The sequence below is a fragment of the Dipodomys merriami genome, unplaced genomic scaffold, assembly GCF_024711535.1.
Source record: "Dipodomys merriami isolate MVZ:Mamm:240054 unplaced genomic scaffold, mDipMer1.0.p SCAF_2, whole genome shotgun sequence".
Classification (NCBI taxonomy): domain Eukaryota; kingdom Metazoa; phylum Chordata; class Mammalia; order Rodentia; family Heteromyidae; genus Dipodomys; species Dipodomys merriami.
In genome coordinates this window covers 80,532,711-80,551,993 of record NW_027203381.1, presented here as the reverse complement: position 1 = coordinate 80,551,993, position 19,283 = coordinate 80,532,711, and the positions used below count along the sequence as shown (strand labels likewise).

Below are 19,283 nucleotides of genomic sequence, written 5' to 3'. Positions count from 1 at the left end.
GTCATTCTAATGATCAACTTGTATTTTGTACTTTGCAATTTGTATTTCTTACTTTCTACACCTCTAATTTTTACTTTATACTATAGTTTCTTCCTACTGTACTTCAGACATCACATAAATTAGTTGCACTCTGTTGATTGATTTATGGAATCTTCATTTGATCTGAGTTCTTAGATGGGCAGCGTTTGTTCTCTTCTTTTACTATATTCAAATATTTGGCTATTTGTTATTCCATGGAGGTTTCCTGTTACATTGTCATAGAATAAGTGGCCAATACTGAAGAGGAGAAGAAATTACAGTTCAGAATTCAACCAAAGTGGCCCATGCATAGAGTTTCATTTGGGTGTCAAGCTTCAAGTTCCTACAAGACCTTTAAATCTCCCCAAACATTGTTCTGTTTAATTCTTCACTCCTGCTTTTTAGAGGCAGATACCTCTGTGCTGTTCCCTTCTTCTTTGTAGTGGGGGGAGGAGGGAAGTGTGTCTGTAGGAGCATGTTGAAAGGGTGAGAAAGAGTCAGAGCTATTCCTTCTTTGCTTAAACTAATCACTGTGCCTGCTGTGCTTTGGCCCTTTCTTATTCTGGGAGTCTTCCTCTCCATGCATGAGCACACAGGCTGGTCCTTCCCTCCGAACTGCCAAGTTTCCATCTTTAATCTCATTCCATTTATTTTCTAGTTTGCAAGGATTCTTGAAATTTTCTAGCCATGAAGAATTTTCTTTCCTGTTATTATACTCTGCTACTCTGCCTTTAAAGTTTGAGCATACTTAACGTTTTTCTACCAACCCTGTAGGTATGTAAATACCATTTTGTTTTCTTCTTTGTATTTTTCTCTACATTTTTTTTCTCTTTGATGTTCAACATACATTTTTTTGTTATCAGAGCAATGTACATATGTGTATGCATATACATATTAACGTTTGAAAATAAAAATATCCTTTCATGATTCCATAGTGGAAGTGATAACCCAGGATGAAAGAGAGCGGCTACACACACCGGCATCCTTAAGATGTTCTCTGCAAACTTCCCAGGAAGCCTTGCTTGTGACATGGCAGAAAAAGAAGGCTGTAAGCCCAGAAAACATGATCACTTACAGTGAGAGCCGTGGGGTTGTGGTCCAGCCTGCCTATAAGGACAGAGTCAACATCACTGAGCTGGGACTCCGGAACACAGCAATCACCTTCTGGAACACGACTCTGGATGATGAGGGGTGCTACATGTGTCTCTTCAACATCTTCGGTTCTGGAAAGGTCTCAGGAACAGCCTGCCTCACACTCTATGGTGAGAATCTCTTACTATTCTCAAGAATATGTGGAACCTGTTTGTGGTGACTAAATTTTCAGTTTCCTAATCAGGAATGTTCACTGAAAGATACCTAGTCTGTCATGCTTTTTGTAACTGCTTTTTAATACAAATGTTTGCGGGGAGAATTCATGGAGCTCCGTCAAGTTCTTGGAGGTGGAACTGTCTTTTGTTATGGGGGAGGGGGGGTCAACAAATTTTTAGAAAATGATAAGGATAAAAAGTTCACCATAAATAGTGTTTTGATTTAGACTTAGCTTTGCCATTGGTGATCACATGCCCCTAGAAGTATCTCACCTATTATCTGAACTGGAGATTCTTTGTCCAAACAAGTGATCATCTCTAGACTCTTTACAATCTTAACTACCTTGAAGGTTAAATCTTAAGGCTGAGCTAGTCTAACTAGAGCTGGTTAGGATGGTCCTTCTCATTCTACTTCAAGGTAACTATTTCAAGATTTCTAAGAATTCATGTAATGGTGGCTCTTCATATTGCAATGACGCTAACTAGAGATGTAATTGAATAATAAGCTTATTTTGTGAATCTAATAGCCCTAGTCTCATGTGATTCCTTTCCTTTGTACTGACTCTCAGCTGAAACAAAAGATAAGCAAGTAGAAATAAAAATAGAGTTCAAGTATGGCATATTTGATGAAGGTTTTAGGATAGAGAAGACCAATTTAAGATCATTAGGAACATTCAAGTGGGATGTTGAATATGTGAGACTATTGGCTATAGGAGAAATGGAAATTCAGGAGATGAGAGAGAAAGGTAGCAATGAGCATGAAATTCAAGTTTCTTTCAGTTGTTGTGCCAATTGTGAGAGACCGTTTTATAGACTCTTATATCAAGCTTTCATGTTCATTTCCATTTCTTAAGAAATGTATCTCTTTTCATTCCTTTCCACTTGTTCCATCTCCCTCCTATCTCATTCTTCTTCCTTATGTCATATTTTCCTCTTGCTCTTTTCTTTCATCTTTCTCCTACTCTCTCTTTACATAAAATCTTCTATACTGTGTGTATGTGTCTGAAAACCACTCTGTGATTTCCATTTATGCCATTCTTTGAAACTTCAAGAACTAATTGTTTCCTGATCTGACCACATTACTCAGATTCACCTTTCCTTGCTCTTTTTTATTTGTCCTTAATATATATATATATATATATTATTGTAAAGATACTGTACAGAGGGGTTACAGTAATGAGTCCATTTCCTATCAAGCATTGTTACACCTTCCTTTATTTTTCCCCTACCATTTCTTTCCTCCCCATCTCCCCAATTTTCCCTTCCCCTCCCTGACCTTGCCCCACCCTCCCCACCCCCGAAATTGTTTACAATATACTGTCTTGTACATCTCATTGTTACAATGGGTCATCCTATATCCTTATTTCAGCATTTTGTTATTCCCTAAATTAGAAAAATGTATATACAAGATGCAGGGTACCTGAATCAAATACAGTGAAAACGGGTTGTACCATGGGGGAAGAATATACAAAGAATCAAAAAAAGTTACATAGTACATATAAGTACATTAAAAAGAAAGCAACAAATATAAAACCTCTTGTGTCCCTATCTCGGGGTTCATTTTGCTTACCATCAGGTTATATGGTCATGTATACATAGTCTTTGACCTTTTCTGCTTGTCCTGACATATGCTAGTTATTGCAGATAAGGGAAACCATGGGACCTATGTTTCTATGAGTTTGCCTTACTTCACTTAATATAATTTTTTCTGTCTTTACATTTCCTAACAAATGGGGCGATATCATTCTTTCTGATGAAGGCATAGAATTCCATTGTGTATGTATGTGTGTGTGTGTGTGTGTGTGTGTGTGTGTGTGTGTGTGTGTGTGTGTGTGTGTGTGTGTGTGTACCACATTTTCTTGATCCATTCATCTACTGAGGGGCATCTGGGTTGGTTCCATATCTTAGCTATGGTGAACAATGCTGTGATAAACATAGTTGTGCTGGTAGCTTTAGTATGGCCTTGTTTGTGATTGTTTGTGTAAATGCCTAAAAGTGGGATTGCTGGGTCATAGGGGAGCTCTATGTGGAGTCTTTTGAGGAACCTCCATGCTGCTTTCCAAAGTGGTTGAACAAGTTTACACTCCCACCAACAATGCAGTAGGCTTCCCTTTTGGCCACATCCCCTCCAGCATCTGTTGTTATTAGAGTACTTAATTATAGCCGTTTTAACTGTGTGAGGTGGAATCTTAATGTTTTGATTTGCATTTCTTTTATGGCTAGAGACATTGAGCATTTCTTCATGTGTCTATTGGCCTTTCTTATTTCCTCTTCAGAGAAGTCTCTCTTTAAGTCATTAGCTCACTTATTTATTGGGCAGTTGTTTCTTTGAGGATTTGTTGTTGGGGGATTTAATTTTTTGAGTTCCAAGTATATTTTAGATATGAGACCCTTGTCCATTGTGTGGCTAGTGAGAATCTTCTCCCAATTCATGGGCTTTCTATTGATCTTGCTAGCTATGTCCTTTGCCATGTAGAAGCTCTGCAGTTTCATGCAATCCCATTTGTCGAATCTTTCTTTGATTTGTTGTGTTTCTGGGTCTTTATTAAGAAAATTTTGGTCTGTGCCAAGGAGTCCTAGAGTTTCTCTTATTCCTTCCTGTAATGTTTTCAGAGTGTCTGCTTTGACTTCGAGGTCTTTGATCCATTTGGAGTTGATTCTGGTGTAGGGTGATATATGGGGATCCTTTCCTTGCTTTTATCTCTCTTCCACCAGTCTTTTCTAATGTTTAAACTCTGGGAAGCTACTGGGTTGAGCCACAGTTCTGCAGCATACATTCTGCAGCCACACCATTCACCCATCTCTTGAAAGTGAAAGTGCACACCAGTGTTCCTTTAGCACAGCTCTTTAATGATCTTGTGAGCCTCAAAGTCAAACATAGGGGGAAATAAAACAAACAATTTGCCTTGCTTAGCAGAGAAACTTCTTTCTGATGAAAATCAAGGCAATGGTCAGGGAAGTTTGAAAAAGGAACACATACAGCAGGCCTGAAAATTCATGCCTTCTACTCACAGGTCATTATTTACCCCTAACTCTATTAGGAAATCCCCAAAGTCTTTTTGTTTCTCATTAGTTTTTACTGGTTATGGGGTATGACTTTCTAGACCACATTTTGTGAAGATCTTTCAAGTGGCATTTCCCACGCCTCTTCTTTGTATCTCCTTAGTGGTCTAGTTTAAGGAGAAAATGGCTGTTACCAAGATGTAGCCTCTATATGGGTTCTCTCTCTTGGAGCTGCTCTACTACCTCTAGTAGAGGCAGGCTACATGCATAGAAGAGTCATTTGCTGGTTACTATCCAGTTATTTCAAAGCAATACCTAAAAGAAAGCAAAGATGTTGCATTGCTTGCGCAGAGGACAGAATAAGTAGGTTTGGACCATTTGTGAGAGAAGATTGTCATCTGATCTCCCAATACTTCTGACCACCCAGTCAGTTTTGATGGGAACAGATTAAAGACAGGACCTGTCTCACTAGATGTTTGGACCAGGCTACTCTCCATCCTGCTGGAGAATGAAATACAGGAAGAACAAGGAAGGCCCTAGAGACAGAAGTGGGATGTTATATCTTATCTGTTTAGAATCTACTGATTTTCTGTAAGGTTCTTCCCTTATCTCCATAAGGCAAATGCATAATGCAGACTAGGTGCTTAACTGATGGCAGGTCATATCTTTTTTTGTCCCAGTACAGCCCATAGTATCCCTTCACTACAACTTCTTCGAAGACCACCTAAATATCACTTGCTCTGCCACTGCCCGCCCAGCCCCTGTGATTGCCTGGAAGGTTGCTGGGTCAGGAATTGACAATAGTACTGAGAGTGTGTCACATCCAAATGGAACTACATCTGTCACCAGCATCCTACGGGTCAAGGACCCCAAGAATCAGGTGGGCCAGGAGGTGATCTGCCAGGTGTTGCACCTGGGGACTTTGACTGACTACAAGGAAACACTGAATAAAGGTAAGAGATGGTAGCCAAAGTGGCTATGGCTGTTATCTGTGTATAATCACCTAGATGGTAGTAAAGTCTTTTAGAGACTTTTAGCCTCTCCCCAAAAGGCAATGATTAGTGGGGATATGGGGTATGTATGCAGAGCAACAGAGTTAAGGTAACAAAACAGGTTTTATAGTCATTTCCCTTTATGCACAAATGATACATTCCAAGATCCTCAGTGTGTAGCTGGAACTGTAGATAATTAATATCAAGATTCACCTCTTTTCATACAAAAATACATACATACCCATAGTAAAGTACCTTTCTAAATTAGATACAGTAAGAGGATAACAAATCTTAATTAAAAGACAATAATTATCACAAGATATTCAACACACATTTGTGTTTTGGAACCATTATTAAGTGCAATAAGAGTTTCTTGAGCACAAGCACTGTGATACTAAAATAGTTGATCAGCTAAGTGACTGACATGTATACAGTGTAGAAACTCTGAAGAAAGATATCATTTATGTCCAGCTGGGATGGCATCGGATGACTACAGATGCCAACACACTACTCATAATGATATGTGATTTAAACTGTATGAATTTTTTATTTGTGGAACTTCCTATTGAATATTATCAGACCACAGTTGAAATTGAAATCATAGAAACTAATACCATAGATAAACAGAACTACTAAACTTTGGTAAGTGTCATGCAACACTTTGCCTGCCTACCAAATGCTATTGCTGATAGGCATTCCTCATTTATTTATCTCATTCTATGGAGATTTACTGTTGAACGTATGGTACCTGCCAGTCTTTGAATTGAACACACACACAACACACACACACACACACACAAAAACCAACCTGTGAACAAGAATCAGTCCCTACACTCAGAAAACATCTAGTTCAATAGAAAAAACAAAACATAACAGAAAAGCGTCTTGTCCAATTGTCATGGAACACACCTGTCTTCCAAGCATTCAGGAGACTGAGATAGGAAGAACAGGAATTTGACTCCAGCCTGCACTACGTAGCAAGACCTCATCACAAGGAAAATGCCCCTCCACCCCTGAAACTCAAAGTGGGAAATTAAAACTGGCACCTTCACTGCTCCAATAAGAAAGCAAATGTTTATGCATGAGAGCCTTTGAAAGCAGAGAGGATGGGCAACACCTCCATCTGCAAGGTTTCCTAGACAATGAAACATCTGTATAACCTACACTGAAAAACTGACCCACTCAAAATGTCTTCCTCACTCCTAAGAACAGCTGCCCTTAAGTCCCTTTGTGCCCTTTCATGTTCCCCTCAAAACTAATTATCTCTGTACCCTATAGAAAAGATAGGAGAATTTTTCAAGAGGATGCACTGATTGTAGAGATAAGAAGTTGTAATGATGTCAGCTAGTTTTCTTTCCGTCTGTGTTTTGAAGCACTAAGCCTGCATGAAACACTCAGTAATAAGGCTCCTAAGATATACTGCTGCTGTCTTTTTGGAGAATATTTTGAACTATTAAAATCAGGAAAGCACCTCATTGATAGAGTCGTCACCAAGAGACATTTCTGGGGTCCCTGAAAACTCAGAGTCATCAGCAACTGGTGATCTAGGGGAATTTGATCACAAAGGCTTACAGTGTTGTAATCTTCCTATTCTGCCAAGACAGAGGGTAACTTCCTCTGGTGGGATGGTGGTGGTGGTGGTAGAACCCAGAAAGGAACTTATTTTCTTCTCCAGGGATGATGAACTTGACTCAAATCACATCACGTGTCTGATGTCATCTGTATAATGTTTATTTTTTACATTATCTTTAAGTATTTGTACAAAGGAGATGCCATTCAATAAAGAAGTTTGTGAATACAGTGTGTCTTGATCAATGTCACCCCCTCAACATTCTCCCCTACCCCTCCCAACCTACCCCTGCCCTCACATTTCTTAGTTTTGTAGTATATACATTGAATTTTTTTTTACTACATTCTTTTCTCCTTCTTTTCCCCATTCACCTACCCCTCTTTCCTTAACCCTACCCCATCCCTTTCAAGTATCCATTTCCTGATGTCTATTTTGTTGGATGTTGATTTTTGCCATTCTAGGGGATTACACTGTTTGTGTTCTCCCCTGAGAACAAATATACAAATATGTGTCCATTAATATATTTGTATAAACTTGCATACCACTCAACATATTTACTTACATGTTTACAAACTAATTCTAGTTTCCACATATGAGAGAAAACATGCAGCCTTTGTCTCGCTGGCCCTAACTACTTCAATTAACATAATCTTTTCCAGGTCTTTCCATTTGTTTGCAAATGATGTGTTATCATAATGGATGAGTAAATTTCCCATTGTGTATAAATACCATATTTTCTTGATCCATTCATCCACCAAGGGGCATCTGGGCTGACTCCATACCTTTGCTGTGATTAATGGTTATGTTAGTAGCTTTATTGTACTGTTTATTTATTCTGGGATATTTACTAAGTAGTTTGCATGCTTAAGACATTATGTGAAGTTATAAAAGTTAGGCAAATTCCTGTCTGAAGTTTCTCATTTAAATTATATTTGGCAGACTTCATTCTGGCAAAGATGCTGGACGCTTTCAAATCAGGGAGATTTTCCTTTGTGTTACAAAGTGATGTTGAGAAGCTGTTTAGCTATGTTGTATTTACTAACTCCTGGAAAGAGAATTAATAAAGACCACACAGATTAGAAGCGATGTTAGAAGGACATTGGAATGGCATTATTTCTGGGATTGAGATTATGAATTTCTTTTTTTTTCCCCCTGAAGATCACTCAGTATATTTCAAAACTTCTTCAAGGCAATATATTACTTCCATGGACAGTGTGGCAAAGAGCATGTGCATTGAAGGTCAAAACTTTTGACTAAACTTTGATTCTTATATTAATTACCCTGATTTCAAGCTCACAGCTTTTCTGAGCCTCAGATGTTAAAAACAATCTGTTGAATAATGATAAAAGTAAATCATAATAGAGAGGGGGGTATAATTGGGTGGGGGGAGGGGGGAGGCTGGGAAGGGAGGTGAAGGGTAAACAAAGGAGGAGGCTGCAATGCTTGGTAAGAAATGTATGCATTATCCTGCCCATGTAATTGTAGCCCCTCTGTACAGTATGTTCTCAAATAAAATAAAATTAAAAAAAAAGTAAATCATAATAATGCCCAACTTCTAGAAGTTTTGAAAATTAAATGAGTACATATAAAGATCTCATGTAGTAACTACAAAAATCATGTTAAATATTACTGATATTATATAATTGTCATTAAGATCCTATAGAGTCACAAATGTAGGTTTTGAGCAGGTATGTATTTAAGGATAATTTTAACTGAATGCTCAACTCTAGTAACAGTCATCAGAAGTGGTGCTGTATCACATTTTGCTTCAACAGCTTCTGGTGACTCCATTTTCCTTTTTCTCCCTTCAATATCCACAGGCTTTTGGTTTTCAGTTCCATTGTTGTTAAGCATTGTATCCCTGGTAATTCTTCTGGTCTTAATCTCAATCTTATTATACTGGAAACGTCACCGGAATCAGGACCGAGGTGAGTTATTGCAGGGAGTATAAAGGATGAAACAAATTAATGTATGCTATAATATTAATTTGGGGGTTATCCAAATAAATAAAGAGGGTGAATTTAGCAATATTTTCTTTCTGTTGTTTTCAAAATACATAAATGTTGATAGTATTTTAAAATGCTTTAGGGTATTTTCATGCAGTTGGACATTTCTCCTTTTAGTTTGTTAAGACAGCTTAATGCTAATAAGTTGAGGGTAATTGTTCATGAGAGAAAATAAGGGAAATATGTCTATTGGATCACAATGGAAATGTTTGATGGCCATACCAAAGAAAGAAGTCTGGCACCCATGCAGCATCCTCTCTACCTGTTAATAAGGACAATCTTTTCTCTTTTTACAGCATTCCACAAGCCAGATGCCCATTTAAGAGACTGTGAGATTGTCCAATATGATCACTCATTAAATAGCACTTCCTATGTTACTCTCCCATGATGTCTCAAACACTATCGGCAACATACAGGTGATCCACACTTAATAGTCATTGTGTCATGTCATTCTGCCCTTCTAGGCTGTAAATTTCTCTTTATCCCCACAACATCTATCACAGCATCTTATACATGCCCAGTGCTCAATAAGTGTTAATTTATTCTATGAATGAATGAATGAATGAATGATGAGAGTAAATTGATAGATTTCAAAGGGGATTTTTCCAATACTTTTTCTCCTGTAAAGTCCAAGCAAGGCATCATGAGACATTACCAACAGACAGAGGCCATAAAACAATAGAAGTAAGCTATAAGGAATTAAATCCCTTTGGTTTCTGAAGACAACAAATTATTAAATTGGATATAAAGCTGTAGTTTATGTTATGTAGAATGGGAATTTCCTAGGGTGAAGGAGTGATACAGAAGTTGCCTCTTCTCAGATCACTGAAAATCGGTTTCAGATGAAAACCTTGTTGGTTTTGAGTCTTGTTTTAGATTTTGATGTTTCCCTCAAATACTACTTTATTTTCCTTTTTGTTTTACATCTCATAGACTATATTTTTCATGCTTCAGGTCCTTTGATGGCTTTATTTTTCATGAGCATCTGTAAACACAGGATTTGTGAATTTATAAAAGAAGCATATCTGCAATGTCAATGGCCTTTTGCAAAAGTAGATAAAAGAAATTAGTTCTCTGACATAAAGTTAAGATTAGACAATCTTATTGTAGAGAAATTCAGCTCATACAAATGCATCAGCATTGCACAGAGTATCAAGGGCAAAGTCTCTCTGATTCCACTTTACCCCAAACACTTTTTCAAATAGGAAATTGAAGCCCAAGAAATACTCTCTTCCCTGAGGTCTCATAGCTGCTCATAAAGACTGGGATAAACCTTTAGTCTCCTGCCTTCCCCCAAAATGCCCTTTCATTGATAACTGATGACCTAAAGTCCTTACTTGAAAGGAACTATTGTTACCAGTTGCATTCATTTTATTCTGTGTTTGTCGTACTGTTCCTTTTGAATGTACAAGCAGAAAAGCCCAAAGTTTTCAAATTCAGTTGAAAGTCCTTCTTAAACAAGAGTCTTATAATACAATCTGTTCAATCCCAAGGTAAATTCCACTAAGCTGGGATATTTGAAAAGCATTAGCCCTTTGTCCACTAAGCAAGTCATGGATTTGTTAAGAAATGTAATGCTTCAGTGCTTCATCTTTTTCTTGAGCAAAAAGAACAGATTTATCTCTGTGCTTAAACTTTGCCTCTTTACAAAATAGACACTACAGCCTGTGTTGAATCTTGTAAGGACTAGGATTGCCACTGGCTGCTGATGTCTTCCTGACATAAGGCTGATTCAATCAATTTCTCTGTAAATATAAAGTGGCATATTCTCAATGAGTTGATTTTTGAGTAATTTCAAACACTTAGCAGCCAGAGAATATGATTCCATGTACTTATATTTGGCAAAACTGAATGTCCTTTATGCTAGAATTCTTAATGCTCAGAGCAAAGGTAAACCTGATTCATTAAGAACAAATCTTAAGATATACAGAAAGGAAAGATAAATCATAGACTTTTGGGACAATTTTTATTTCTCTGAGTAAGGATTCTAATGGTTAGTCTGTGAGGAAGGGGCATAGTCCTATATATTTACCTTTCATTTTCCTTTCTTTCTTTCCTCTGCTTCTTTTGAAAAGATAGTTTTGAATGGGCAATGAAATATGATCAGGCAAAACTGACTCTAGGGTGGACCCAGTTACTTGAAAATGATGATATGAACATAAATTGTGTTTTTAAGAGTAGCATTTGTATCATTTATTTTTAGACAAATGAATGAAAACAGAAGGAGAAAATCTTCCCAGTAAACAATCCTCCAAAATTCTTTGGTTCTCTTGCATTTTTGCTTTTATCTTTCACTTAATCCAGGGTCTATTTCCAGTCCCTTTTGGTTTGGAGTTGTCATGTATTTCATCAGAAGATTCATATCCATGCCACTAAATGGATTCATTACTAAACAGATGACTAAAATAGACTAAACAGATCGTAACTATACAGATTCATTTTGTTAGTGCCCTCCTAAGAAAGAAATCAACTTGGTAATATTTAAACTGGATTTATAGAAGTATTCAACACAGCTTATCTTAGAAAGAAGCATTATAAATGGCAGGTTGTGCTGTGGTTTATCAAAATACCCCAAACTCCATTTTCCTTGAGATTTACTCCATTTTCCTTGGGATTTTACTCCATTTTTTTTTTTATTCTACAGTTCTGGGGTTAAAAATACAACATAGGCCTCACTGGACTTAATCCTCAATCCTTACTGGCTACATCCTATCTGAAGATTTAGGAGAGAATCCTACTCTCTTTATCCAGCCTCGAGACTTCCCACATTCCTTGCCTTAGGTCCCATTCCATCTTTAGAACTATCCAGGTCCAAAAAAAAAAAAAAGAACTATCCAGGTCCACTTAGTTCTTTCTCAAGTTAAATCACTTTGACTCTCCCTCCTTCTTTTAAAGACCCTTGTGATTACATTGTATCATCAATGATAATCTCTCTGCCTCTGGGTCCTTAATCACATGAGCAAAATAAGTAAGCTGGGTAGAGTTACAGCTATTAAGTGATTTCCCAGTGCAAGCATATGTATCGATAATTCCATAGTCTCATCTTTGTTCAAGGTTACATGATCAAAGAATATCAGAACCAGGTCAGAACTCCTGAACACAAAATTCTGGCTTTCTCATTCCTGTCCCATCCCTTTCCAACAAGGCATTACTGTATCAAGACTGTATTTTGTCTCTCAAGTCTAGAATTTCTGTTTCTTTATTCACCGGCACTAACTGAAACATTGCAAAGACTAATTCTTTTTGTTGGAATCTCAGTTCTCATATATTTCCTACTTCTTTCTGCTTACCCTTCTGTCATAGAGGCAAGTAGTTCTGACTTCTTTTACCATCTTAGTCTTTATGGCAGATCAAAACAGGAAAATTGTACTGGGTCACTGGGTATAGTGATATTAGATATGGCCAGATTCATCTTGGCCCATGTATCATAGCTCATTAAAAACAGATTTCAGGGTCCCTAACGCCTGTGGAATAAGGTCATGAGGACATAGTATATTTTAGACCCCCCCCCCCATATTTTCGGTATCATTCTTAGAATTTTTTTTTTTTTTTTTTTTTTTTTTTTTGCCAGTCGTGGGCCCTGTACTGTGGGCCTGGGTGCTGTCCCTCAGTTCTTCAGCTCAAGGCTAGCACCCTACCACTTGAGCCACAGCACTACTTCTGGCTTTTTCTGCTTATGTGGTGTTGAGGAATCGAACGAGGGCTTCATGCTTGAGAGACAAGCACTCTACTGCTGAGACACCTTCCCAGCCCATTTAGAATTTTTTTTAAGTCTTATACACCCAAATTGATTCCAGCCCACATACAGTAAAGTAGTTCTTCCACTAAGTTCTGTTTTAAAATAGAGCTAATATTTATACATACACACACATACACACCTATACACATATATTTCACCACTAATCAATGCTCCTAGTTCTGAGATTGTGATCACTGGTTTGTAAATTCTCCATCCTTATCTCATATTTATAGAATGAAGAGAAAAGGCTAGCTTTGTACCCTGTAAGACTTTTAAAAGTATAGTTTTTTAAAATTAAAAACCCATAGAACTTAAGTACATTAGTTTCTTTTAATCATTGAAGATATATATCTTATTTTTTCAAACTGACAAGTAAAATTGTATATATTTGTGATGTACAATATGATGTTTAGAATGGTCAGCTCAAGCAAATTAACATATTCCATGACATAGATATTTCTTGGTAATGAGAATACAAGATCTGTGTTCTCAGAAATTTTCAGGTATAGAATACATTGATGCAATTCAAGATGTTGTATAATGAATCTCTGGAACTTGTTCCTCCTATTTACATGAAATTGTTCTATCTTAATCAAACCTGCATGAAATAACTGAGAAATTAAATATATTATTTTTCTCCTACAAGAATATTTCTATCTTCAACAATTAAAAAAAATTTAACTTTCTGATTTGCAAAAATGATTATAAATGACATATACAACTGGTTATTTTTCAATCAGCTACTTTTATTTGCATCAATGACCAGTTACTCTGATTTTGATCAAGTTCTTGTCTCTTTACAAATTAGCTAACTACCTTTGGGGTCACCATTTAACCTTCTTGTGCTTTCCCTTCCCTTGTTTGAAAGAGATAATAATAGTAACTTCCTCACAAACATATTGTGAAGAAGAGATTATGTACAATTAGAAAAAAAAGACTAAAACTAATACTGTGGTGGAAAACTAGCTCGATGGAAAGCTTTTGCCAACTACTATGGTAGAAATATTCACACCATGCTGAATTTCAAGCTATGAATAATTTACCCAGCAGTATAAGCCAATAAAGACCTAGAATACCAAGACAGCTTAGTAAGTTTCTAATAAATGCTAGTTTCTGTTATTCCTAAATTGACAGGCCTGTGGTTTTATCCATGTGTTATTTTGATAAATTGTACAAAGAATGAAAAAGGGTCAAGTGATACTTAAAGTCAATTTCCTTGCATTTGTAATTTTGTTTCATGTAAGGGAACTGTTTTGAGGACAGTTATTATGAGTTAGGTAGGGTAGCAGGGAGAATGAGGACAGTTCCTGAAAGGATGTGTGTGAATGGGTTTTCAGGAAACTAAAACTGACAGATGTCAGAAAGAACAGCTGGTTGGCTTTGACTGTAGGTCTAAAGGTACTGTAGGTTTCCCAGAAGCCCCGATTCATGGATTTTCCATCTACTTTCATATTCTTACCATGGCTTAGCTGTTCTCTTGTCTCTCCATTAAACAATACTTTTGATCTTTGGTTTCATGTGTCTTAAGCATACTCCATAGTTTCTGTTCCCTTATCACAATGCTTATGAATGACATGATTTTTTAAAAAGCAATTCCTAAACTGTGAAAAAAGACAGTAAGAATCTCTTTGCCCTGGGTATTTGCAAGTTAACCAGTATCCTGAAATCCTGAATGTATCCTACAGTTCAGAGCCTCCTAACCTGTTTTGTTTTATTAAGGACTATAAGTAAAACATATCCCCTTTTGGAATTGGGTTGGAGGAGGTGATGGATGCTAGGGAAAGTTTCTATCTCATATACAAACTTTATTTTAGTGAAGAAAAAAAACTTTTAGAACCAGCTACAGAATCAAGTTATTAACCATTCAACATCAAGTTTAAGAGACTGAAAGAATCTCCCTAAAGAAAACTTTGCCATCAGTAGGGTCATTATTCTGGATTTCAGTCAGTAGTTAGTTTATACAAAATTTGTAAATTCTGGTATAACTAATTGAAATCCAAAATGAATAGTCTTACCACTTAGAGGAAGAATGGTTTAAATTTAAATTTTAGAGAAGAAAAGTTAGAAGTGAGAAAGTGATTGGAAATAAAAAGAGGGAATAGAAGATGTTTTAAAATATTTAAATGGAGCCGGGCATTGGTGGCTCAAGCCTCTAATCCTAGCTACTCAGGAGGCTGAGATCTGAGGATCATGGTTCAAAGCCAGCCCGGGCAGGAAAGTCTGTGAGCCTCTTATCTCCAATAAAACACTAGAAAACCAGAAGTGGCACTGTGGCTCAAGTGGTAGAGTGCTCTCCTTGAGTTGAAGAGCTCAGGGACAGCACTCAAGCCCAGAGTTCAAGCCCCATAACTGACTATACATACATACATACATACATACATACATACATACATACATACATACATACATACATACATACATACATGTATATATATTTAAATGATGTTCACAGGACAAAAAGTCTGGACTTTCTGGGTGAAAACATATATGTAATTCTCATAATAGTATTCAAAGAAAGTGTAGTTATTTCTATTGTACAGATGATAAAGCCAATGACCACAAGAGTTAAGTTTATTCATTTATTCATTTTACAAATATTTATTAGTAAGTTATTCATTATAACTGTTGTTATATTAGAGGACAGGACATTGCCAGATTACAATTACAGATTACAGGCCAAAGACTACACGTATTAGGGTATAATATACTCTTTAATGAGACTCATGGGAATATATTTACAAGGAAAACATACATAGCATACAAGGAAAGAGAATAACTTAAAGAAGGAACTATCTATAGTTTGTAGAGAGGGCTTCTCAGAGTAAGTGATGTTGAATCAGAGACCTAGAAGGAGAATACTAAAGTAGCCCTGGAGGAGACAAAGGAATACCTGTCAGAGAAAGAATTACAGATGTGAAAACTGAAGACAGAAATGTCACCAAGACTTAGAGCAGTAGTACTCAAAATACTGTCTGAAGATGGTTGTTTATCCAAGCGATACTTCTATAAAATACATACATAATTGAGAACAAATAGTTAGACACTGAACAACTTGACAGAGTAACTTCACCTGTTGAATTTGATAATTAAAACTATGGAATAGATCTCATTTGTTTCATTTCTTGAGTAATTTCATTTGAATTTATTTTTAATAGCATTAAGTTACATTGAGAGGATAATAACACTTCAATGGACCATTCATTGATAGCTGATTTGGATCTATTGGCAGTATCTAAAATAGGTAGAACTTTGGAGGTTCTGGTAAAGAAATACCTGAGATTACACAGAAATTGAGAAGAAGTGCCAAGAGTATGGTCTAGGTCTTTTCTTTCAGTGTCTTGTAGAGAAGGAGACCACATCTCCCCAGTGTATACCCTAGGAAGTCAACAGCTCTTGAAATGGCCTATTGCCAACCTAATGTTCAACAAGTTAGGATCCATAGGAAACAAAGCTCAATGTCTTATTATTACAGTACCTTTAAGTCACATGGCCTTCCAAATTATATCCCTTTGTACATAGTCTCAGTGACTCTCCCTCCAATCCATTACTTCTTAGGGTTACCTACGTGCTAAAGAATCATAATCTACTCACATCATATTCAGATTTTGTCTATTTTGTCTATTGCCTTATCTTTATCAATGAAGTACACACTAGATTTAGGAGTTCCTCGAATCTTTCTGTTATTTATCTTCATGAAATATACTAAGACAGAATTTATCAATATCCAAAGTTAATACATTGGTCTTTTTTTTATCCAGAGGCCTAGAGGAGTCACAGAGAACCTTGAAAGTTTTTCCCTGGTCTACTTGAATCTGATGTGAAAGGAAAGCAGGAGGAAAAGGGGTCATTCTCCAAGGGACCTAAACGAGCAAAAGAGGCGGGAGCAAATGTTTTAAGAATTCCACGACTTGTCACTGCCATCTAAGCTACTCAGTGTTTGAGTTCCAAGAGGAAGTCATTTTTACCTCTCAGGTCTGTTGTAGGACTTGATTTTGTAGTGCAAATGCAGTGTTGTGCTGTTGAAAGGGGCTTGGACTTTGAATTTGAATCAGCAGTGCTGAGCTCACAAGCTGATTTTGGGGTCCCAATGGTGGGAAGCCAATGTTAGCAACTTTACCTCAATGAGCTTCCACATCCCCATCTAAAATATAGAAGAATTGGACTAGATAATTTGTCACGCAGCACTAAAAATTGGTATCATTCTAGGGAGAGAAAAACTCAAAGGGAAATAAGTAAAGAGGGAAAGATGGAAAAGAATGACAAGAAAGAATACAGAAAGGCCCAAAGAACTTTTCTGTTGGTGTTACGCCTTCTTTTGTTCTTAGGTCTGTGAACGTATTTCCCTACTGTTTGGTATTGCCCCTAGCTTCTTCCTGTTTTGCTAATCTTTGGCCTGGCTTGATTTCTTGGTTGCCCTGTCATTCTTCAAGTGCTTCTAGGGAGATTAGGATAATGAGAGATGAAAATAGGACAGAATTTATTGTGAAATAACATTGTCAACCTTATCTATTTAACTTATTTTTATGGAGCTTAGACAGTATTGTTAGTGTTAGACAGTTGCTTACATCTTTAAAATAGCATGCTTTCCTTGTCCATGTGTGTCATGATATGACCCTATTTTGGGGCATTCTGAACTCAGCCTAGTATCATAAAAATATATAATGAAAATAAGCATTTAGGAGATTTCCTGTGCAGTCAGCTGATTCATCTGCTTTGTCTCTCCTGGTTTCTTTATCTGTAATTTAACTTTTCACAAAAGGGGAGAAGGCATCTATGAACATCCAATCCCTGTGTTCTAAAGATATTGTTCTAAGTAGTGGAACAATATTGATCTTGAAATACCCATCAAGTCCAAACTAGTACTTTTCCAGTAGCTTTTGCTTTGTTCGTCTTTATCCCGTGATGTAGGAATTAAATTGTATGCTGTTTTCACTGTTGAATTGGATATTTATATATTTAGTAAACTTTCCATGTGTTATTTAATTCTGTATTATTTCTTATATTTGTATTAAAATGCTGAACAATTAAAAGTGTCAACTCTAAATATTTGATGTGTGGTAATCTCTTGGGAGACATGGAAATAAACAATAATCATATCTTTCTCTCCACGGCCAAAACCTTCCCCTCTTCTCCATCTTTTACTCCCTAATATATATATGTATATATTTGCGGTTTCTAATTCATCATAAGATCACAAATCAGATGTGTCTGATCTGGTCATTATGAGCTCCTCCAGGACCTGTCTACCCCTTTCCAGGAAGGTGTGTCCTTTTGACACGACCCTATCAATTAGAGTTCTCTCTTCTGTATGCTCTTTTTGGTTTGGCTTTTAAATACCAGTCTTTGCTCACTGACTAGCTCCTGTGGTTTTGGTTTTGGATTTAGTAGTAATCACCGGATTATGGTCCATAATCTGATTTAGTGCTAGATAAGACCATTAAAAGCAGAAGTTTTCAAACATGACGGCCTCTCTTATAAGAAGATTTCATGAGCCTATTGCAAAGGAATGCCAGGCAGCTTTCTCAGCACTATATCCAATATTCACCATTTAATCAGAATTTTATTGAAGCCATTTCTTTTCTGAGATCTCCCCTACCAAATCTAGAATTCTGCAGAGTCCAGTATAATCCTTATTCACCAAGAATAATTCCATTTAAACAGGCTTTAATCTGTTGACTCTTAAAAACTACTTTGATTAATTTTAAATAAGTAATTAGACAAGAGTTTGCCATTCAGCAGAGCCATTTATGAATACAATGGACCTTTCAACTAGAATTAGCACAGGTGTGTTTGATAGAGACTGTCAAGGCCTACAGAGAAGCAAACAGAGAAGAAAAGGGCTAGTTTGGATCAAGCCCCTTTGTTGGAGACAACAGATCAACATGGAGTTTCATGTCTAACCTTTTCCCCTCCCCCAGGGGCTCACTAGTTCCCCTAACTCATCTGAAAGTTTTAATATTGGATTTTGTTTTTGTATTTATAAGAGAGAGCTAGCTATTTGAATATTTAAGTAAAATTAGGAAAGTTGTAAGCCCTTGAGTCACTTAGAATAATCCAATCACATGTATTTTAGTTAAAATTTTAGAAAAATTCCAGAGTGGTAGTGACTCTTTTCATTGATAGGGGAAAACAAAAGAAACCTTTTGTGCTTGACTAAAAATGAAACCTAAATGAGGGCTTTTTTGTTCTTGGTGGGTAATCATCACTGACTGACAAGATTGCAGTGCACAAATCTAGGTACAAAAAGGGCAAAATCTATATTACTAGGGACCACAGACTTCAGTTAAGACAACTCTCTTGAATCAGTTTTCTTCTATGGCTATCCATAGTTTATCAAAATGAAGCTTCTTAAATCATCTCACAAAGTTAAAGTTTTTGGGGGAGTTTTTTGTATTTATGCTCAAGGTATTTCAGATTTAATCTAAACATCGACAATTGCTTAGGCTAAGTAGTTTGTTCAAGGTCACAGAGAAATTTGAAAGTCCAAGCAAGTCATTTCCACCCATATCATAACGATTTGATCCTCACAGTCAGGGAAAGTATTTAATTCCATTTTTGAAGGTGTAAAAAATGAGATTCCAAGCTTTTCCTTGACTTTCTTCCAGTAGCACTGTAAATATATGCTGAAGTAGAAACTCTGGCTCAGAA

The 19,283-nt window shown here is 36.7% G+C and overlaps 1 protein-coding gene across 4 annotated transcripts in view; it reads left to right on the top strand.

Annotated features, from left to right (window-relative positions):
• The window catches only part of Cd200 (CD200 molecule), a 46,953-nt gene that overhangs the window by 11,111 nt on the left and 16,559 nt on the right, over positions 1-19,283 (top strand). The window contains exons 3-7 of one of the 4 annotated variants that reach the window (XM_070030257.1): positions 954-1,280; positions 5,009-5,281; positions 8,711-8,818; positions 9,193-9,312; positions 16,394-17,679. In XM_070030257.1, the coding sequence (XP_069886358.1) occupies positions 954-1,280; positions 5,009-5,281; positions 8,711-8,818; positions 9,193-9,284 (800 nt within the window). In that variant the 3' untranslated portion in view covers positions 9,285-9,312; positions 16,394-17,679. Of the gene's footprint in view, positions 1-953; positions 1,281-5,008; positions 5,282-8,710; positions 8,819-9,192; positions 9,313-16,393; positions 17,680-19,283 lie in introns of those variants that run through there. The other 3 variants (XM_070030258.1, XM_070030260.1, XM_070030259.1) reach the window with 3 other exon arrangements.